The sequence below is a fragment of the Sitophilus oryzae genome, unplaced genomic scaffold (assembly GCF_002938485.1).
Source record: "Sitophilus oryzae breed Bouriz unplaced genomic scaffold, Soryzae_2.0 scaffold_1614_pilon_pilon, whole genome shotgun sequence".
In the NCBI taxonomy this organism is placed as follows: domain Eukaryota; kingdom Metazoa; phylum Arthropoda; class Insecta; order Coleoptera; family Curculionidae; genus Sitophilus; species Sitophilus oryzae.
Genome location: NW_022146297.1, coordinates 3,181,645 through 3,206,155, shown reverse-complemented (window position 1 = coordinate 3,206,155; position 24,511 = coordinate 3,181,645). Strand labels below are relative to the sequence as shown.

Genomic DNA, 24,511 nt, shown 5'->3' with positions numbered 1-24,511 from the left:
TTAAATGCAACTGTATATTGTTGTATATTTCGGTTTTTCCTTCAATTCTAAGCAAAAATCGAAATACACGCAATGTACCTCATACCAACCGTTTCCGAGTTATTGACTTTTGAAAATATCACTTAAACAATTTGATTTAATTAATTTCGATATGTTCAGTTTCATTTAACGATGCCATTTTACCGAAACTGTGATACTTAATAATATTTGACATTAGTTCTCAAGTTAGCATTTATAAATGTATAAGATGAGAGTATAGCAAGTCTGGAAATTACAAAATTTTCGTTTAACATTTCAATTCTTCAATTTTTGTACATTGTGTACTACGATTAATGTTTAAAATTGAAGGAAGAACCGAAATATGCAATAATATAGAGGGGGTTCTATTTAAAAAAATGAAACTTTGATGTGCTACGATTTTATGAAGGACCCTGTATACTTAAATTTATTACTCGCTAATAGATATTTAAAAATCCTATAACTTTTGTATTTAACTTTTTGCGGTACCTTACCTCTTGCTAACCGACATATCATTAGGTACATTAATGCATAACTTTACCCTTATTTAACCATTCTCGTATCTCATATAGTTTTCAAGATCCCAATGGTGGGCTTCGAATTACCCTGTATAGCGAAATACCTAATACTTAATATGCATGCTACTTACTTAGTATTTCGATAGTGTGAATCAGGTCCCCTTGTGACCCGTCCCCTATTTGGCACGTGTAGTCCCCCTGGTCCGCGTGCCGTATATCCTTGATTTGTAAATTGAAGCCCAGCAGCGATATGCGAGGCTCCATGGTTATCTTTTGGGGGCCCGCGGTCAACAGAGTCGTGCCTCGTTTCCATACTATCACGAACGGACCTGAAAATGACAAATAAATTAAAAAGTTTCACAAATTTTAAATTTCTTAATAATAATAGATACCGAGTGATTTAGGCTTCCGATAAAGTTCTACACAGTATTTCAAAAAACATGTGCCATCTCTCGTGGGGAGATTCCTCGCGTAAAAATAAGATTTATTTTTATATCAATATAGGTCCAGTTTTGCTTTGTTTCGTAGCTACAGGGTGTTCAAGTACTTTTCGCAATTCGAATGAAATTTTGAGGGTTAAAGTTACTATAAATGCAACATATTTTAAACCTAAAAAAATATCGATATATTCACCAGGGACGTGCATATGGGTTATCACTTTAATATTTTTCTAAAAAAAGTATGTACGCCACTGACTTTTTTCTCTTTTTAGCGAAATAGTATAAGCAATTTAATGCCGATTAAAAGTTGTCTCTTGGTATTTTGTCGATTTCGGCTTCCTTGATGAGATAAACGATAAATTGCGTTTATCTCATCGAGGAGACTGAATTCGATAAAATATCAAGAGATAATTCTTAATTGACATTACACGACCTACACAATTTTGATATCAAAAGAAATTTTTTTTTAATATTCCAGTGATAACCCATATGCACGCCCCTGGTGAATTTATTGAAACCTTTTTAGCATTAAAATATGTAACACTTATAGTAACTTTTACCCTCAAATTTTTATTCGAATCACTAATAGAACTTGGAAGAAAATTATAATAAATTGTTAAGATTTTAACACCCTGTAGCTGCAAAATAAAGCAGAATCGGACCTATGTTGATATGAAAAATAAATGTTATTTTTACGTGGGGAATCTCCCCACAAGAGATAGCACGTGTTTTTTGAAACAGCCTGTATATGAGGTTTTTGGTTTGTGAATTTCATTTCAATTTTTATACATAATATGTGGAAAATGGTAACGCACATTTTGAAAATATTTTTGTCCATATATACAGGGTGTGTCAAAAATATTTTGAAACCAAAGTTGTATATTTTTAAATGGAATACTATACAGGGTGAGACTTAAATAAGTACAAATATTTTTAGGTGATATTTTTATTTGGACCCCAGAAACACGATTATGAATTTTTTTTTGCGAATTATTTTTTTGAAAAGTCACAAAAAAGTTTTTAAAATTTTTTTTGAAAAATGTTTTGGATTTTTTTTAAATTTTTAATTAAAAAACATAATTTCTTGATAATATGGCAACATAAGTGGCAGATTAAATTTACAAGAAGGAAAACCTAGAAAATATCTAGTGGTCAACAGTTTAGCAAAAAATCATTTTTTTGGAAATTTTCAAAGTAAAATATCTCGGTTATTATGGACTTATTTGAAAAACGATAAAGAAAAAATAGGTATGTTTCTTTTATCGAGATCTATCAGTCTGGAAAATATTTGCACTTATTTAAGACTCACCCTAATATTTTTTTAACTCAATGGATTCACAATTAAATTTCCATTTCAAAAATACCATAATGTCATATATACTATACCTAGTGGTTTATATTTCAAAAACCACTAAACGTTTTTTTTTTTTTTTTTTTTATAGATGGGAAACGCCATTTACAGCCAGAGTGTGGGGGTCACCTCTCACCCGAGTCATACCCACTAAAACCCATCTGTAGAGTTACCTCTCCAATCTCGGAACCGCCTTGCGGCATTACTTCAAGACTGGAGATTGTTTCGCCACTTATGTCTGTGTCTGCCAAATTTTTATCTTTTCATCTTCCTGTTTTTTAAGCATGATGACTCTCATCATCCTGGTGATTGCTTCACAGTTCTCTCTATTTTCCATCATAAGCTCGCCGACATTTTCCCATGTTATTTTAACCTTGCATATTTGTTCCGCCGATGCTCTAGTCTCCAAATGCCTACTACACTCGAATAATGTGTGATTGGCCGTGTCTGATGCTTCACAATACCAGCATTTTGTGGATTCTGCCTTAGTTATTTTAAACAGGTACTCTCCAAAAGCACCGTGCCCTGTCATCGCCTGGGTGATGTAATAGTCCGTTTTCGTCCACATGTTGTTTATCCAAACCCTTACGTCCGGGATAAATATCTTAATTCGACCGTGGTATGCCTCCCATTGGTTCTGCCATTTGTCCAGTATTATCTTCCTGGCCTCTGATCGATACCCTGAGCCGTGCCTGTATATTAAATTTCTTTCCTCGATTTGTAGGATAATTGGGGGGATTTTTGCTAGAGCGAGAACAGCTTCTGTGGAAACTGTACGATACGCCGACACTACGCGTAGGGCTAGCATTCTGTTAATTTTCTCGAGGACTTTTTCATAGTATTTATAATCTGTTGCCCTGCTCCAAATGGGCGAGGCGTACAGGTTCATCGAATGCACCACCGAGGCAAGCATTCTCCTCTTTCCGTCACTGGGGCCTCTAATATTGGGAGTGATTCTGGTCAGCTGTTTGATGGTATCAACCGTCCTGTCCCTGATTTTAAGGACATATGTAGTCATGCGCATCCCGGAATCAAGCCAAACGCCCATAACCACTAACCTAACCTAACCGGTTTTAAACTAAATTTACTGCTTATTTAAAACCCTCTTAGAATTCTAAATTCGAAGAATTATTTTTTTAACAGAAAGTACTGTATATTAGTGTCTTCTTCAAAATTCGGTATACCATAATTTGCAATTTTGTTTGATATATACAGGGCGAGTAAAAAAAAACAAGAATAAATTCACAAACCACAAACTTAATAATATGGAACTTTTTCGGAAGCCTGAATCACCCTAATGACAGTGACGTCTTAAACCTGTACCAATCATTGAAAAAAAAAGATCTATGGAAACATAATTAATAATTTCATTAAATATTATAAGAGATTAATCATCTAATGCGAGATGAACAAAATTAAATAATAATTAAATTCGACTTAGTGCCTACTCTTAATACTACTAGAGTTAGTAATTACATTTTTATTCTTAATACGCGACAGTATTTTATATGAACTATAAAAGTTATTCCAAAAAACGTAACTTTTTAACTGCTGGTCGTAAGTTCTAAAATGTTACGTACTATTACAGCCGAGATTTAAACTTTTCTTTCTTCCTAATTGTAGTTCCTAAAACTTTAAGCACACTAATCCTTACAAATGTTTCCAATTATATTATATTCCCACTTTCTCTTGTTATCAGAAAACTTTTATTATTATACGTTTTATGAACTAGAAGGTAATTTTGAACCAATTTTAATAATCCAATAAATTGTATTTATTGGATTATTAAAATTATCATATCTATGTTATTAAAACCTATTTATTTTATTTAAACTTATACTGGGTCCACAAAATTTGTGATGTACCATTCGGTATATTCCAAAACAAACTATCATTTATTAGAATGATGTATTTTCAGTAAGTCATTTATAATACGGTTTAGAACCAAGATTAAAGATTTTTTATATTCTGTCAAATATTACCCTAATTAAAATGGATAAAAATGAAAAGAGATCGATAGCTCAATGATACTAGAGCTTTTTAATTGCTGAATTTTATAATACCTTGCCTACTGAACTGTGAAGAGCTTACTACATTTGCGCTTTTAAGAAATGAATAAAGTCAGGGTCGGACTGGGTCAGAGGGGTCCGTGTGGAATTGTGAGGAGTGGCCCTGTTACATTTTTTTGCGTATTTTTTCGCTTTAGATTTTGGTCAATTTTTCCCTATTGATTTGTTGTTGCCTAATATTTCTTATATTAATGTATGGCTGCGAGTCCTGGACGATGAAACAGTCAGAAATGAAAAAAATTGACGCAACTGAGATGTACTACTGGCGACGAATGCTCAGAATTTCCTGGACTGCCCGGCGAACCAATGCATCCATAATCCAAGAACAGAACATCACAGAACGCCTCTCAACTTCTATAGACTCACGTATACTTAAATATTTCGGTCAGGTTATGAGGAGGGATGCTGACTGTATGGAAAAACTCATTATACAGGGCAAGGTTCCGGGAAGAAGACCAAGAGGCCGCTCGCCCTCCCGATGGATAGACCAGCTATCAAAGATCGCCCACAAGCCACTGCACACGCTTGTACATGAAGCACAAGACAGGGAATTATGGAGACAAACTTCACACATCACCTGACCACTACATTCCTCTTGTAGGAATAAAAACAGAGAGAGAGAGAGAGAGAGATTTGTTGTTAGTGCTGAAAATCAGGGAACTACCTGTAATGGCAGTACAAATGTACGTAAATATTGTTAATCCAAAAAAAAAGTTTTGATTGGCTTTTTTCTGTTTCATTTCTACACTGAAAAAAAAAACATATAAAACGAAAAAACTACAACGTTGTACTTAGATTTTTGTAAACATAATATGACACACAATTGTTGTATTAGCTAATTTATTGTTCTTCCTTCGATTTTTCCCCAATAGTGCATAGTAACAGCAAATTGTGTCAAAAAATATAGTTAGGAGCTACATTTGTAATAATGATTTTCATTTAAATTTCAATGAGTACAATCTGAATATTTTCTGACACAAATTGTGAGAATTACCACCACACTTGTTCGCTATTTTTTTACTGTTTTGGACATGTTTTTTAACTATACGCAAGCATATTTAACTATTTTGGACATCTTGTGATAGTAGTAAAAGCTACAACGTGATGCCTAGTACCATTTTTGACGCAAAATGCAGTAGCGCTTTCTACAATTGTGGGGTTTATTATAATTTATGTTTTCGAAATTATGCGGGGGATAACCACAAACCCCCAGGTAATAGATGTCATCCGCAGAATCAAATTCCTTATGTGGCAATGGGCAGGACACCTGGCAAGAAGGACGGACAACAGATGGAACACAAAAATTATAGCATGGTACCCACGGGTATTTAAGAGACCTAGAAGAAGACTAAACCTGAGCACAGCCAACAGTAGAAAGCAATGGGCCCAACTACAAATAGAGTATCTAAATACGTGATAGATGCTACACTATAATTGGAAATGGTTGAATAACCTGAGAATGATGATGATGATTATTATTATGTTCTTAGAGTGTAAGTTAACTAGAAAATACATCGGCCACATTAGAATACATTACTCGTTATGGAGCTGTTTTGGAACAATAGATTACAAAATGAGAATCTCTTATAAACAATCGGTGTTAACACGAATCTGTGTTTGAATCCGCTCACTGCGTGCTGCTTTTGTGTATAAAGCCGGGTCCACATATGTAGCACTCTGTTGTATCAGGATCATGTATCACGTATCAAGCTTGTATCGTAAGTGTGGACGTTTATTTGAGCTCTGTCGACTGAATATGCATATCGTGCCAAAGTAAAGCCGGGTCCACATATGTAGCATCTTCGTGTATCATATCTCCGTCGCGTTGCACCAACATGTTTCATGATCGCTAGTTTGGACGCCGAATTAACGCGATCATATGGTACACCTTTGTGATACCGTATCTGATACATGCCAATCCGAATTTTGGCGCGTATCTTAACACTGCGTATCGGATACACGTATCACGATCTGTCAAGCCGGGTCCACATATGTAGTACTCTATTGTATCAGGATCATGTATCACGTATCAAGAGCTTGTATCGTAAGTATGGACGTTTATTTGGGCTGTGTCGACTGAATATGCATATCGTGCCAAAGTAAGCGTCCATACTTATAAAATTCATACGTACCAGCGTACAAGCGTGAGTATCATTGTGTATATGACGGTACAACAAATCACCTTGTATCGTCGTATCATGTTCATCAATTCTTCTCAGCGAACCCTCAATGCCCCTTTGATGATCGGAGAAAAACCGCCTCAAGACAGGTCACGGCGTATCAAGTCAATTGTATCGTTATACTGTATCAAAACACGTCCAAATGACAGATCGTGATACGTGTATCCGATACGCAGTGTTAAGATACGCGCCAAAATTCGGATTGGCATGTATCAGATACGGTATCACAAAGGTGTACCATATGATCGCGTTAATTCGGCGTCCAAACTAGCGATCATGAAACATGTTGGTGCAACGCGACGGAGATATGATACACGAAGATGCTACATATGTGGACCCGACTTCATTTGGACGTGTTTTGATACAGTATAACGATACAATTGACTTGATACGCCGTGACCCGTCTTGAGGCGGTTTTTCTCCGATCATCAAAGGGGCATTGAGGGTCCGCTGAGAAGAATTGATGAACATGATACGACGATACAAGGTGATTTGTTGTACCGTCCATATACAATGATACGCACGCTTGTACGCTGGTACGTATGAATTTTATAAGTATGGACGCTTACTTTGGCACGATATGCATATTCAGTCGACACAGCCCAAATAAACGTCCATACTTACGATACAAGCTCTTGATACGTGATACATGATCTTGATACAATAGAGTGCTACATATGTGGACCCGGCTTAAGGCCGGGTCCACATATGTAGCATCTTGGTGTATCATATCTCCGTCGCGTTGCATCAACATGTATCATGATCGCTAGTTTGGACGCCGAATTAACGCGATCATATGGTACACCTTTGTGATACCGTATCTGATACATGCCAATCCGAATTTTGGCGCGTATCTTAACACTGCGTATCGGATACACGTATCACGATCTGTCATTTGGACGTGTTTTGATACAGTATAACGATACAATTGACTTGATACGCCGTGACCCGTCTTGAGGCGGTTTTTCTCCGATCATCAAAGGGGCATTGAGGGTCCGCTGAGAAGAATTGATGAACATGATACGACGATACAAGGTGATTTGTTGTACCGTCCATATACAATGATACGCACGCTTGTACGCTGGTACGTATGAATTTTATAAGTATGGACGCTTACTTTGGCACGATATGCATATTCAGTCGACACAGCCCAAATAAACGTCCATACTTACGATACAAGCTCTTGATACGTGATACATGATCCTGATACAATAGAGTGCTACATATGGACCCGGCTTAAGGCCGGGTCCACATATCTAGCATCTTGGTATATCATATCTCCGTCGCGTTGCATCAACATGTATCATGATCGCTAGTTTGGACGCCGAATTAACGCGATCATATGGTACACCTTTGTGATACCGTATCTGATACATGCCAATCCGAATTTTGGCGCGTATCTTAACACTGCGTATCGGATACACGTATCACGATCTGTCATTTGGACGTGTTTTGATACAGTATAACGATACAATTGACTTGATACGCCGTGACCCGTCTTGAGGCGGTTTTTCTCCGATCATCAAAGGGACATCGAGGGTTCCGTCCTGATAATATAAATGAGAATTGATGAACATGATACGACGATACAAGGTGATTTGTTGTACCGTCCACATACACTGATACGCACGCTTGTACGGTGATACGTATGAATTTTATAAGTATGGACGCTTACTTTGGCACGATATGCATATTCAGTCGACACAGCCCAAATAAACGTCCATACTTACTATACAAGCTCTTGATACGTAACACATGATCCTGATACAATAGAGTGCTACATATGTGGACCCGGCTTAAGATGCCACATTCTATTTTTGATATTGAAAATATATTTTGATATCTAAAAGTAATTATTTTTCTTCTCAGTTTTAGGTTATTATCATGTGATTTATATTTGAGTGACAATATTGAGCGTGCATTTCTGATTTAAGTGAAGCTTGTAGAATACAAAATTAGGATTAGTTTTAATATGTTATTATTACTATAAACTGTCTTTTGCCAAAAGAAAGTTTGGGAACGGTTGAAACAATTTTTGTGGGTACGGTTGAAATAGTAAATTATAGTAATTGATTTATGTTTGATTGTTGAAATGTTTCCTTTTTGGTTTATTTTCATTTATCAGTTTTGTCTTAAACAATACTGTAGATTTTAACTACTTTCTTACTTGTTTTACTTAAGAGTCTATATAACTAGTCCGAAAAAGTGGCAAAATAAGCGTTCGGCATTTAATGTTTTATGTAAAACTGGCTAGGTATTTTTACACAAATGAAGAAGGAAATTAAAGATAAAGGATTATACTATATCCGTATTGTAGTTCAACTTCTTTATTTTTAAGTTTTGAATGGTCAAACATCAACAAATTATTCCTTATTTTTGGACTAAATTTTCTCGAAAATAAAGACATAATTTAAAAGTTTTGTGATTACAGTGATATACCGAGTGCGTCTCAAAAGTGGCTCACGCCCCTATAACTTTTTTATTTTTTTCAGATAAAAAATCAAGATTTGGTATGTTAGTATATGACGTAAATTAGGATTGTTTGACGTATTCAATTGTTTTCGGTCACTTCCGGTTTCACCGGAAATGACTACAACTTTTATTTTTTAACGGCACCCTGGGTATTTTGTTACTTTATTCGATAGAAAATGACACTCTGAATAGAATGACATATCATATGTCAACTTTTGACATTTTCGCATAAGGTTTTTTTGAAATTGCAACATGCGATTCATAACGTCAATTTGGCTCGAAGTGTGTAGTACCAAATTATTGGTAAAAATATGTTTTTTTTCAAATATGCTAATGAGCCACCCTCGTTCTATTTGAAAAAATTGAGATATGATTAAAAATACGATTTGGGCATTTTTTAATCGGCCAGGACAAGACGCTAAAACATTAGACGATCAAATCTATTTTTCTAAGGCTCCTTGATTAAAAATTAGTGTTTTTAACACAGCTATGGCACTATAGATTGAAATTTAAAATACAATTTTGTTTTAAGCAAAAATGTCAAAAATTGACATATGATATTTTTCATTCTATTCAGAATGTTATTTTCTATCGAATAAAGTAAAAAAATACCGAGGGTTCCATTTAAAAATCAAAACTTGTAGTCATTTCGGGTGAAACAGGAAATGGCCGAAAAGAATACGTCATATACTAATATACAAAATCTTGATTTTTTATTTGAAAAAATAAAAAAGTTACAGGGGTGAGCCACTTTTGAGACACACCCGGTATAATTTATATAGTTTTGTAACAAATTGCTCGCTATTTTATGGCAAATGCTGAAGCTCTGCAAACCCTAATCAAGTCTTAATCAAAGCACGGAATTTTGGGTGTGGCTTAAGACGACAGGATCGGGCTAAGCCTTGGGCAGATTTCTGAAATATAATATATATTTTCTTCGGCCACACACCCGCTTTACCCGACCCCTGAGAGCGACCCGAACAGTACAGCGTAATAAGACTCTTAATTTTCTTATTTATTGTTAAAAACTAACTAGAATTATCTTTATGGATATTGAAATACTGGAGACTGATTACTGTTGTAATCATTATTGTTACAATTAGAATTAACGTTGAATAAAACACGTTTCAATATGCAATTTTGCATTATTTGCATGGATTTCAATTCACTCCGCAATCACTGCTTAAATTTTTTATTTTTTTAATATTATGTTATATACTTCTCAAAATAGCAACCCAGGAACTAAAATGGTATAGCCCTTTCGAAGATAGAAAGACGCTTTTGAGTTTAACTACCCTACTTGTCATTTGTCTTTTGCGAAATTATATTGATTTATAAGTCTAATATAAGGTACCGTATGATCGAAAAAAAAACGGCGTCCAGTTGGCTGGGAAATGACGATCGATGACATACCCCATATAAATTTACATATAAAATGACGGCGATCTTCATTTCATAGCCGTTTTTTTTTCTATCATACGGTATTGCCAAAGGATATTTTAATAAAATTATAATATTCTTTGGTATTACTAAATGAAAATAGCAATTATTTTTTTTTATATTTACATACGACTTCGGTGTAACTCAAGATATTTGGATTTGCCCCGATAATTCGAATATCCGTTTTTTTTTCTTTTGTCGAATAAACGCACGCGTTCCCAAAGGTGAAATTGGAAAACATCCCGAGCAAACAGGAAAAAAATGCTCGGTATTACCCGGTTTAATGAAAAGCGAGTTGCCTGCCCCGTCCTAAACAAACATAAAACTAGATTTTATTGATTAAATGAAATAAACCTAAAAGGGATTACGAATGCGGAAATATCTCCGTTTTTTCCGAGCCAAAAAATTCAAACGGTTTAAGTTTCACGAATAAAAATAATTCCTTTAAAACTTTTCATTCGCCATAAAATAAAATATTTAATAAAAAAATATGACCTGGGTCATTCAACTCGAACTGTAATTTTTTTATATGCTCGGGGTCAGACTATTTTACATGTAGGACCTTCATGTAAAATAGTCCATTAATAATTCTTAAAAACACGGAAAAAAATAAATTGTTTAATTGTAATAAATCCCATAGTTGTAGAAAACACTACTGCATTTTCAGTCTAAAATGACATCACGTTGTTACTTTTATTTCTTTCCAAAATAGATAATAAAAAGCTTTCCAAAATAGATAAATATGCTTGATTTTATACGAAAATATCAAATAAGTGTGGTGGTAATTCCCACAATTTGTGTCAAAGAATAATCAAATTGTACTAGTTCAAATTTAAATTAAAATCCTTATTACAAATTGTAGCACTACTAACTATATTTTTTGACATAATTTGCTGTTATTATTTGCTGGCATTATTATTAACTGAGATAGGGAAGAATAATAACTTACTAATATACCAATTGTGTATCATCTATACTCTATACTAATATATAAAATCTTTAAGTGACTGACATATTGATTAATCACGATCCTACTCAAACCACTCAACGTAAGAAGCTCAATTTTGGCATACAGGTTGATTCTAGGGTGTAGATGTTCGATAAGAACGGATTTTTCGAAATTCCAGTTCCAAGAGGCTGAAACCACCCCTCAAATATTACAATATTTTTTATTTAAAAAACGGTCAAGTTTCCGAAAAAACGCTTAAACACGTATATTTTATTTTGTTTTTTTACATATTTTAAGATTTTTTAAAAATATATACAGGGTGTTTCAAAAAATCTGGTCATTGATTAAACACGATCCTGCTTAAAGCGCTTGACGTAAAAAGCTGATTTTGGAAAACAGATTGACTTTAAGTTGTAGAGGTTCGATAAGAAGGGATTTTTCGAAACTCGAATTCTAAGGGGGTGAAACTATCCCTCAAATATTAAAATATTTTTTATTTAAAAACCGGTGAGTTTTTCGGAAAAACTCTTAAACATGTATATTATATTTTGTTGTTTTACATATTTTAAGATTTCTTTATAAATTTATACAGGGTGTTTCATAAAATATGACCACTGAGTAATCACAATTCTGCTTAAACTGCTTGAAACGTTTAAAGCTGGTTTTTGGCAAACGGATTGACTCTGTGGTGTAGAGGTTCGATAAGGAGGGGTTTCTCGAATCTCAAATTCCAAGAGGGCAAAAACCCCTCAAATATTACAATATTTGTTATTTAAAAAACGGTTAGTCTTTCGGGAAAACGCTTGGAAAAGCATAATTTATTTGGTTTTTTTACATATTTCGAAATGTTTTAAAAAATCATACAGTGTGTTCCAAAAAGTTATGTAATTTCTTAACCACGATTCTGCTTAAACTGCTTGACGTAAAAAGCTTATTTTTGGCAAACGGATTTTTCGAAAGTCAAATTCCAACGAGATGAAACTATCCCTCAAATATTACCAAGTTATATAATAATATCGCCGTATTGTTTTTTCTCATGCTGAGAAAATTTTATCCAGTTTGTATGTTAATGAAAATTCTTGCTTTAATTTATCATCATCATTACAAATGATTAATTCGACGCGAACGAAGTCGCTGGTACACGCTAGTAGGTTTATAAAAATCTAAGTACAATATGTGATACAATGTTGTAGTTTTTTATTTTTATATGATTTTTTTTCAATATAGAAATGAAACAGAAAAAAGTGACGGGAACATTCTTAAGGTTATTTCCAAAACTTTTTTTTTGATTAACAATATTTACATTTGTAGAATGTAGAATGTAGAATGTTTAGGAGGGGAGTTAATCACCGCGACCTTATAGATCTATTGTGTGTTCCCCTTTCTTGAGTTATAACGAGTTATAACTTATCATACAGTCTCAAGGCTTTAAGAAAAGCCAGTATCTGAGACGGCTCCACAGAGGCCAGCTCTCCATCCTCGACATCAGACGTACCAAGGTTCATGGCACGAATGGTCGTCGTCTCGGCGCACTCAGTGATAAGGTGTTCTGGTGTTTCCCCATTTTCCCCACAAAATCTGCATTCGCCGTTGTTTCTCAGTTTCAGCCTACTGAGGTGCTCGTTGAGGAGACAGTGTCCTGTTAGAAACCCCGTGACAATCCGAAGATTGTTTTTACTTAAATCAAGGAAAACCTTTGATTTTTCTCGGTCATAAGTTCTAAGGAACTTTTTCATATTTACATTTGCATTGTATTAGGACTAGTTCCCTGATTTCAAACACTAACAACAAATCAATAGGGAAAAATTGACCAAAACGTAATCACATTAACCATAATAAACCAGTGAGCAAAGTTTTGTCACATTTAGGGAATATTAGGGAACAGTTACTTATCTGCGTTTAATTGCTTCTCATCAAGCACAAGATAAAACACATTTCCCTTAAAGGAATAAAATGCTCACTGGGAAACTAAACCAAACAACCAGTTAATGCCAATGATTAGAATGTTCACAGACAAAAACAGTACTGGAAGAATTGTCAATTCAGGAGCTTTAAACACACTCAAAAGGAAAATCGCACTCCTCCAACTCTCAGTGGCTGACATACTAAGAATGTACTAGTAGAACTACAAAGTTTCAAACTTGAGCAACAAAATGAACTGGAAGAGAGAAAGGTTTGCTCAACAGTTGAAAGACCATACCATCATGTGGTATACTGATGCTTCTGAAACTAAAGCAGGAACAGGGATAGGAGTATTTTGGCCAAAAACTAAATACTCTGAAGAAATAAGCACCTACCCCACCATCCTTCAGGCAAAAATCTACGCTATCGAAAGAGATAGCATCCTATCTTTGATACGAACTATCGGAAATAAGAAATAACCATCTTATCCGATAGCCAAGCAGCCTTAAGAGCAATCAAATCAGTAAGAGAGAACAACTCAGAGAAACGCTGAACAAAATAGACAAAAAAAAGTTCTTCAGCTCGAAATTTTGTTACGGTTGGTACGGTTGGTCCCTGAAAAATATCTGTCATTATTGTCACCAAATTAACAAGCACAAAAGGCTGGATTTTCTAGCTTGTTTGTCAATTACACTTCATTAAAATCCTTTTTTGTCGAAAAAAAAACCTGAATGACGAGTTCAAGAAGTATATTTCAACATTAAACTTTATTGAAAAGCTAAATCAACCATGAAATAAAAATTCTGTAATAAGAATATCGTCATTTAAAAAACGCCAACTGGCCTTATACCTATATTCCCGCCTATATTTCTCAGAAACCATTCCATAGAGTCGTTTACTAACCTGGTTGGTTTGGTAAACGATAAATTGCTGTAAACAACGAAATAATTAAATTAAATTAATACACAAAATTAGAGAGATCTTCTAAAACCGGATCAAATGAAGATATTTATTTAATTAAATAATACTGTTGAATTGGGAAGATAGGCAACCTAATGGGCGAATTCGAGACAAAACTGATTTGATTTTCCGTTGAGTCTCAAGTGCTGTACGGTGGAGCCACCAATCGTCAGAACGGTTGGTGGCTCACAGGACCAAAGCATAAAACACTTATTTTCTCTAATTCGGCGTGAATAGTGAAAGCGACAGTGTGCCATATTAAAATGTATAATATCTGTAATACGTTTGACTAAAATATCTTTGGATGAAAAATCCGCGTTTATGTATTGAAAATTTACTCGTGTTAAACATAGAATAAACAACAAAAACAATTTTTTTTATAAGTACTGAAAATTTTGTATGATCAAAAAAGTCGTTTAGTTGGCTTGGAAATGACGATTATTGACATTTATCATAATATTTTACATATGAAATAACAGCGATCTTCATTTCCAAGCCAACTCTTGTTTGGCCGTTCTTTGTTTAATCATATAATAGTATATTAAATTGTTTAATGATAACAAATCTTTATTATTAACGTACTGTACCCAAAATCCGTTAATCTACGGATCAATGCATAGTTTAACTGGCAACCCTGTCTCCGGCAACCACCCACTCTGTCGACTGAAAGAAGAACTACGGTACTGTGTTCTTTATCCGCTGCGCCGTAAACGACTATTAGCGCGCAGCGACGCAGAGCTAAACTAAATCTCGGACAGGCTGACGGTAACGCCAGCTACATCTCGGACATGTTTTGTGCCACGAAATCGCCCATAAGGTTGCGCATCTTCTTATTTCTTCAACCAACGATAATACTTGGTTCCTTTGAATAATACACGTACTTAATTTATAATATCAAGTCTCTGTTACTGCTCTAAAACTTTTCTTTTCAAAAAATATTTCTAGATTGAAATAAAATAGAACTTTTTCACAGGGTCTCTATTTAGTTCAGTAATCTCGCTGCAAAAATTATGCCTTTGGCTATGACTAAAAAATATAAAAAGGAGAAAATCTCGGCAGTCTCTTTGATGTCTTTTTTTCGTGACATCGGCTCTCTAAATTGAATTTGCGGCGCTTTTGTCAGTCCTGTTTTTATTTTACATAAAACACGTCTGCCGTTTTCTTTGATTTTGATCTTTCTTGAAAAAATAATAATTGAATTAACATTTACATTAACAATATTTTATACTTTTCAATTTAAGATTTTAAATGTAGCTCATCATAAAATAATTATTTTTCAAACGTCACATAATTATTAATTTTTGCGACGTGATTGACAATATAAAAAAGTCATTTTAACGCCTAGGCATATAAGTAAAACACTTTTACGCCTAAGCATAAAAGTACGAAAATAGGTATATTAAACATTTTTTAGAAAACCTTAAATTAAAAACGTGAGTATGATGGGGTATATACCAGGTATAACAGTATTTGCCCACATTCTATTGACCTTATAACAGTATTTACCCAACATTTATTGACCGTTTGGGTGCAAAAACTTGGGTATTTACCCAAATCATTAGTTAAATAATGAGGAAACATTTACTTTACCTTTAATAACATTCTTTGTCACAATAACCAAAACGCACAAACTAGAATAACACCGATTCGAACCGTAGTCTAAAAGCTATTACCTAACACTTATCATCTCTGTTCATTGCCTGATTTCCCTCTCCCTAGTTTGCAAGTTGTTTTAAATTTAATGAAATACGAGTATTTTTATTTTTAAATAGGCCGATCATCTCCATCTCACTATAGGACCTAATATACTTTTTAGATATATTGGGCCAGTTATAGTATGACTGTCTCTTGGTTATTAACAAAGATTCTAGCTAGTGGTTACACTACGAGGTTACGGGATGGACAAGAATGCCGTTAGTTGTTTTCAGAAGAGCATGATACGGCTGTGCTCAACTTTGCGGGAGTGCAAGACGAGTACCTCCAGATAGAAAATATATAAAAATATCAATAAAAGTAATCATACTATTACAGCAACTACTTCAATTAGAGAAAATAACATTTTTAATTTAATCCAGGAAGTAAAAAATGTTCTCAGCCTGAATTGGCATTTCATAAAAATGTCAAGTTTCTTTTTTGGAATTGTTTCAAAGTAAATCTATTAAAAATGGAAATTTTGTGCTAATAACCAGAACAATGTATTTTTATATTTAAACATAAAAACTTAGTCCTGCATTTTTAAAGTCATAAAACTGTTACAGAAAAAAAATCATAAAAGTTTTAAATTGAGTTTTTAAAAGCAAAAAACAAATGAGACACCTATACGAATACAGGGTGGTCCGAACTGTATTCCGGAAACTTCGGTAGCATATTCTGCAGATAAAAATAAGTAAAAAAGTTCGTATAAATGTATGTTCTAAAATGCTTAGTTTCGGAGATACAGGCTGTATAAGTTTCATTTTTATTTAGATTTTTCATTTTTTTAGAATCAAATTCACAAAAACCAAAACCAAGAGAAGAAAAAATTACAAAAAAAAAGAGAAAAACTAAACCTAAATGAATCAATTATGATAATAACAAATTTGTAATTATAAATTATTATTATAAACCATTGTTATAAACCATAGTTAACTATTCATGCCCCCCATCCACCAGTGAGACCAAACGACCCACAGAGCAGTCAAACACATTACAGTCAACGGATACAGAGTTAAGGTTGTTACACATGGCGAAAATCGGATCCTGAAACCTAACGTTAGTTCTGGCTCGAGGAAGCGCAACAGTGGTATTCGCTATGGAGGTAGGCCGCGGCACGCGGAATGGTATTGTTTCCAAAAGAGTTGGGATCTATAAGACCATTCAGCAGCTTCCACAGGAAAGTTACTGAGTGAATGATCCTTCTCAAAGAAAGTGGTTGTACATCAAACCGAGACAACAACTCAACGTGATATACACCTCTAACAGGGTAAAGCCCGTCCTCCCTGAACACCAGTTGCTTTAAGAAACGCCTCTGTACTGTTCCAAGAGATGCAACATGACATTCATAGATTGACCACCATACCAACGATCCATACTCTAGCCTTGACCTGACCAACGAAAAATAGAGTAGCTTGAGAGGTTCAGAACCAACAAAGAGTTTACAGTCTCGAATAACAAAGCCAAGAAGTCTTGATGAACTCAAAAATGACTTAAGTCATTAAAATGATTTAAATCAAAATAAAACTTAAGTTTTCTGTGAGCTTGCAGCTCTGTTTATAGAAACCATAAAATATTTAAATACCTGAACGAGAGTCCCTCTATCCAATCCGTGATATTTGGGGTCGGCTTAGGGGTGGCACCCGTCACCGGTTCACTTCTTTTCCCCACGTCCTCTGGCGGCAGATCGTTAGCCTTTTAACGCTTCCCGACGCTAAAACGTTAACAATCCGGTTTTATGCCCCATTGTTCGCGGATAGTCTCGAGGGCCGCCGCTCGAGGGCTTTGGCAACTTTTCGTAAAACGGTGGGATTCGGCTCGGCATTACTACGGTTCGAGTGAGCCATTGTTGGCAATTCTTTAAGAATGTGGCCGTTTAAAGGACGAGAGCGCCGAGCGAGAGTTTCTTTTCAGATGTTCTTTCGCTTGTAAATGTCTTTATATTGAACAGGAGTTAGACGACTATTTTAAGATGTCGCATTTATTGTAGTTAGATTTTTATTTTAATTTTAGAGGAATTCAACTGTAATATAACAATCTAGGGTGGTTCAACAAAGTTGAAGAGGTAAGTTTGTATTAAAATCGTTGTATTAAAATTATTTTTATAGTGACTAACTGTGGATGCGCTCGAAAGAAGCCATATTAGGGAAATTTGATGAAAACAGGTTATGTAAATCAAACGCTAAATTTGTAAATAGCCCTACTTATTTTGTTAAATGAAATGAAAGAGTGCCATACTCTGCCTGGAATTCACAAGCAAAAGAGCACGGAAGAGAAAAACTTGATCATCATTCTAACGAATCCAACTATGCTGTAAAAGAAAAATAATAATAATACAAAAACTCTCCTCATGCCAGGGTTTGTACATACATTCAAAACATGCGAAATTTATTACAATCAAAACTGAAGAGGTTTTTTGTTAATTTAGCAGGACCCCACCCGCAGCTACTAAAATCTCTGGTTTCGAGTCTCGAAGCTAGGGTTGAAGGTTTGGTCAAATATCTTTAAGCTATCAGTTATTGTTTTCTTTGGTTTTGATTGCTTAGTTGTTTGCTAAGATATTCGCCCAGTCATGGTCGAAAAATATTAGTACACTCAGCAAGGCCCTGATGTTGATGTTTTTGATTCAGTGTGACAATAAACACTGAATCAAAAACATCAGCATGAATGGACAATAAACGATTGTATTTAGATTAATTTAAACAGAAATTATTAACAGCATAAGTCGATTACATTAAATACATACACATATTATATAACACCTTTGTCAGATCAACTAAATAAGGAAAATCTTTAGAACAGAATATTACAAATAACACACAATATTAGAACAATATTAGAACAGAACAACAAAATAAACTATGCATTCTACGCCGGTGCTGCCACTATCGAAGAATATCGTAAACAGCTGGTATATACAAAAACTTTATATAATTATTTATTCTAAAAGTGTTAGGAAGTATAATTTGTGAAGAAGTAATATATTTTCATATCTTCAGAAGGTCTAACTTGTATTATAATTTATTATTCCAGCTAAAAAAACAAATTTTTTTAAAGATACATAATTATAATTTTAGAACATGTCCATATAACATTATTTAATCACTAATCGATTAAAAAAAGTATACCATTAATATTGCAAATTATATTTTATCCTCTCATAGTATATTATGTCTATTTAATTGTTTGATTATGTAACGAGCACTTTGTTTACTCATTTGTTTCGTCAAACTGATTGAATCCATTTTTGCTTTCGATCAAATCGGTGTGAGAAACTATGAAGCTCTAAAATGTTTTGCGAGAGTTGAATATCCGGGAAAGTCGAGTAATTGAATGCTATTGCACCCAACAACGCCCTAATTACGCTCTCCTTTATGCGTTAACATTTTTTCGACAATTTTATTAACATTTGAAATTGCCACAACACAACACGACGCGCGACCCCTATAGTTCGGATTCTTTTTCGCTTATTTTTTTACTACCCGAAACAGCGTTACATCAAACAAACCTCGTACCTGAGTGTTTTATAACCTCAATAACTGCACTAGCAAAAAACTAAAATACGTAAATATAATGACAAATCCATGATTTCAATATTATTTTAATGCGATCAACATGAACCGTAAATGGGACGGCGCGGCGTGGAATATGTAGCGGTAATTTCTCATTTCTGCCGTATACGGCGCTGCGGTCGGAATTTTTTGAAATCAACTGCTCAAAATCAATGCACCAAACCTATATGCTTTAGTTAACACTAGTTAAATCATGAAGAAACTTTACTTTTAAGTATATTCTTTCTCACAATAACCACAAAATTTACAAACAAAAAAATAACATCATTGTGTCTCTAACCATAGTCTAAGAGCTATTACCTAACACCTATCATCTCTGTTTATGGTCTGATTTCTGGCTCCCTAGTTTTTGTATAAATATTTTAAAAATCATAAAACTGTATTTTTTTGGCCTACAAAATGTTTTTGTTGTGTCTCTTCCAAATTTCCACCCAGCCGATGCAGAACTCATTTTCGCACAACAATCACCGCGTCAGATTTTTAGCGATTTGATCCTGAAGTAAGATGACTTTTATTTTTTTAAACAAAAACTATGCGTTTGACGAAAAAAAATCAGGAGATAAAAATTGTTTATAAATTAATGAAGATTTGAAAATAATTTTTATTCTGACATATTTATTCAAAAATATTCAATTCAAAATCCGTATGGATGCCACTGGTTAAAATATATAAAATTGTTTGTACATCAAAATGGGCATTTTGACGAATAGAAAACGTGTACCAAGTTTCATGAAGATATCTATAATAGCATCGGAGTTATTATGAAAAAAAGTTTTTTTTAGAAAAATTTACCACCCTGTATATATCTCAAAAGTTTAGGTGTTTAGGACATACAGGATGTTCCACTTAAGATGGATACAAGCCAATATCTTGGTTGTTTGTTGAGCGATCTTTTTCATTTTTGGCAGGAGGCTGTATGTCTATAAGACGTACATTTTGCCCAGGGTAAGAAATGCGATACCTCATAGACGTACGTTTTAATGGGGTTTGATATTTTTCGAGTCAAGAGTAAACTACCCCTAGGACAGTATTTATTTCAAATCTGATAAATTATATTGAATCCTCTTTACCTAAGATACTTAAGTTCCAATTTTGATAAATATTCATACAGGGTGTGTCATTAAAATAAGACATTTTTATTTTTATTATTATTTTTTTAAGTACTTACGACGCCACTTGCTAAACAACTGGTTTATTATCAATAACCAATTATAACCAATTATCAATTAATAATCCTTTTTTATGGTGGTTTGGTCGAAGATGTTGACTTTTCGTTCGTTATAGTTTTATAAATCTTTGTTTAGAGCATATTTTTCAAAGTTAATAGTGATTGTTTTAAATATCTAACTATTTCGATATTTTAAAATATTCCTCTATAAAACGAATAAAAATCTTATTTCAGATTCCATTGAAAACTGGGTTTTTAAATTATTTTCTAACTCAATTTATTCATTTGTATTAGCAAACTTAAAAAACAATTTTTTAAAGTAAACAAAATAAATTGAAAATATTTAGTTTTTTGTATCGTATCTTAATTATTATGGAAGCTATCTGAAAACTTAAATCGATTATTAATTCATAGGTTATAATTGGTTATTGATAATAAACCTGTTGTTTATCCAGTGGCGTCGTAAGTACTTAAAGAAATAATAATAAAAATAAAAATGTCTTATTTTAATGACGCACCCTGTATCAATATTTATCAAAATTAGAACTTAAGTATCTTAGGTAAGGAGGATTCAATATAATTTATCACATTTGAAATAAATACTGTCCTAAGGGTAGTTTACTCTTGACTCGAAAAATATCAAACCCCATTAAAACGTACGTCTATTAGGTAATGCATATCTTACCCTGGTCAAAATGTACGTCTTATAGCCATACAGCCTCCTGCAGGGGTGGATGGGGAAGTGGAAACTGGCCCGGGAAAAAAAGGCAACCGGCCCAAATCCACAAAAACAAAATGACCATAACAAAGAAACATATTTTATTTATTAATATATAAGTAAGGGTGTTTTTCGCTCGTGCGAAAAAGGTCTTTTGCCTCCGATTTAAAAAAAAATTAAATTGTCTTGATCAAAATTTTCGTAAAGACCAATATTGGGTCGGATATCTGAATTTTTACTACAAAATGGCTCAGTTTTACAGGGTTCTACTGCTTTATTTTCATTATCGATAACGGTAATTTTATAGGTTACGATTTTGAGTCACGATTTTGAGAAACTTTAAGACTTCCTGATTCATTCAGTTCAGCTGACCCAATCCTCTGTGAAATACATTACTTTTAGTTTTTCGGGTATATACTTTCTTACACATTGTAGAAAGAAATTCTCTCTTTTCTGCTACAGCAGCAGCCTCCTCATGTACACGTGTTTTTAACTGAATGAACCTCGGTCGCCATTAAAACTCCAGCATTTTTTAGGTTATTACATAGTTCTTATCACGAAACTTTTCCTCTATACTTTTCTACATTTGGCATCTTGTATGATAATGATAATGTAAATGATAATGATAATGTAAATAATAATGACTCAAATAAAAAAAAAACCTAGGTAATCCCTAGGCAGTGGATATAAATGTGTTCTGATGTAATGCTATATTACAGTCCATAATAAGAATATTAGGATTTTCGAGTATAGTATATTTCGACTACAGGAACACGTCTTTGATGTTTTTTTGCAAAAAAGATGTTAAAAATCAAGCATTTTCGTTCAAATTTTCCTGTATATTTTAGAAAACTATTTAGAACTTCCTGTTCACCGCAAATTTTCCGAGGGTATAGTTTCTTAATCTCCAATATTTTACGGTACTAAAAGAGATGCAAATAACAAAAAATTGAGGTGGCTCAATTTTTTTTAAATAAATCCATTTTTTTAAATTTCCAAACTTTAATAACTCGATTGGACTTATTTGAAACTCGGTAAAGAGAATATATATTATGTTTATTTTATTTGAGATCTACCAGCCCTGAAAATATTTGCACTTGTAGACTCACCTTGTATAATAAAAATTTTCAAACCGAACAAACAACATATGATTATTAAAATTATAAGTGTCCCAGAGAAAGACATTTTACAATAGTTATTTTACAAATTGGTGTTTATGTTTAAAACCAACTGACGATTATATTGATGCAAATTATAATTAGTTAGTTATGGATTCACTAAGGATCTTGCGTCACTTTAGTTAGAAGATTAACCATTTTATTTTTGCTAATCCAATCTTTTTTGAGCTCTGATCGGGACCGGCCCACCGGCCCATCTTTCCACCGGCCTACCGGGAATTTTCCCGGTTTCCCATATGGTCCATCCATCCCTGGCCTCCTGCCAAAAATGAAAAAGATCGCTCAACAAACAATCAAGATATTGGCTTGTATCCGTCTTAAGTGGGACACCCTGAATATTCATATGAAGTTTTTTTCTTAGAATACATCTCCAGAAATCACCCCCTTAAATATTAGCATGTCATTAAGGAACACCCTGCATATTCCTAATAAATGAAAATAATGCAATAATAGATATTTACGATACAAGTGAGTTAACAGCATCATTAATAGCACGAGAGCTAGCAACGTCGGAAAAACAAGTATTTTAAGACGACTGGCTCTTTGATACATCTTTTACTATGCTCTCTAGAACAGCATGCGGCCCGTCTGGCTGGTAAACGTTGCGTTCCCTACTGCGCATTGAAAGAAGATCCTATATTTTTATTAGTCGTTTAAATTCTAGTATTGAATATAAATCGAACATGTCTCCATAGTGCGGTGCGTAGAGTTTCCGACCACGAACCGAACATTTTGAGTTCAAATCCGGGTCAAGTCAAAGACTTTTTTATTTTAATTTTTTATAAGTATTAAATAATTCTGGTAATTAAAAAAAACAAATATTTGATACTATCAAAATATAAACGAAAATAAAATAAAAAGCTCTTTGACCTGACCCGGATTTGAACTCTGAATCTTCGGTTCGTGGTCGTAAAACTCTACGTACTGCGCTATGGAGACATGTTCGGTTTGTATTCAATACTAGAATTTATAGGACTAAATTAATAAAAAATATAGGATCTTCTTCCGATGCGCAGTAGTAAACGCAACGGGTATCGGCAGCCAGACGGGCCGCATGCTGTTCCAGAGAGCATAGTAAAAGATATATCAAAGAGCCAGACGTCTTAAAATACTTTCTCGAAAACGTTGCTAGCTCTTAGACTATAAGATACGCGTGTAAAACGTAGTAAAACGCGTGTTAAACGTAGTGTAGCACGAGTTGTGTAACTACACAAGTATCTTAATGGAGTTAACTCGCGTGTATTGTACAATATTTTATCTACGTCAAACTATAAAAATACACAATAAATTTTAAAAATATTTTTAACTAAAATAAAAAATAAAAATACATTGTAGGTAATTATATATCGAGAAATTATGGTTACGGGGGCTCGTTGAATTTTACACTTTATGCCAGTTTAATAATATATTATAATAAATAAGTGTTCATGTTTTTATAATTATTACCAATAGAACAGTACACATATAATTATCAATAGAACAGTATATTTGTATTTAGTAGGTATACCTATTTAGTGCAAAATAAATGTTTAAGAAGCTCTTAACTCACTGACATAGAAAAAATAAATAAATACATTTTTAAGGAAATTTAAAAACATATTTTTATCCAAAAACCATTTGAAAATAAACATACATTTGTATTATTCAATTCAGAAACCGAGGTTAGTTTTGAAACTTGCTCTAATACCATTCCAGAAACTTCTTGACTTTCTGTAACATCTCGTATTAGATTCCCATTTGCCTCAAAGGCCCGTCTCTCATTACTAGCCTATGTTCTAAACCCCTACGTAATTCCATTAGGCGGTCTGAAATATAATTTAAATGACAGCTCGAAGCTTGTTAATTTTCCCCGCAGAATAGTTGTTTTGTGGTCGGGCTGCTCAA

The 24,511-nt window shown here is 33.8% G+C and overlaps 1 protein-coding gene across 1 annotated transcript in view; it reads right to left on the bottom strand.

Moving 5' to 3' along the window:
* LOC115880085 (limbic system-associated membrane protein-like) overlaps positions 1-24,511 on the bottom strand; it is a 548,835-nt gene that overhangs the window by 130,715 nt on the left and 393,609 nt on the right. The window contains exon 3 of the mRNA XM_030897216.1: positions 668-865. Coding sequence (XP_030753076.1) covers positions 668-865 — 198 coding nt within the window. The remainder of the gene's footprint in view (positions 1-667; positions 866-24,511) is intronic.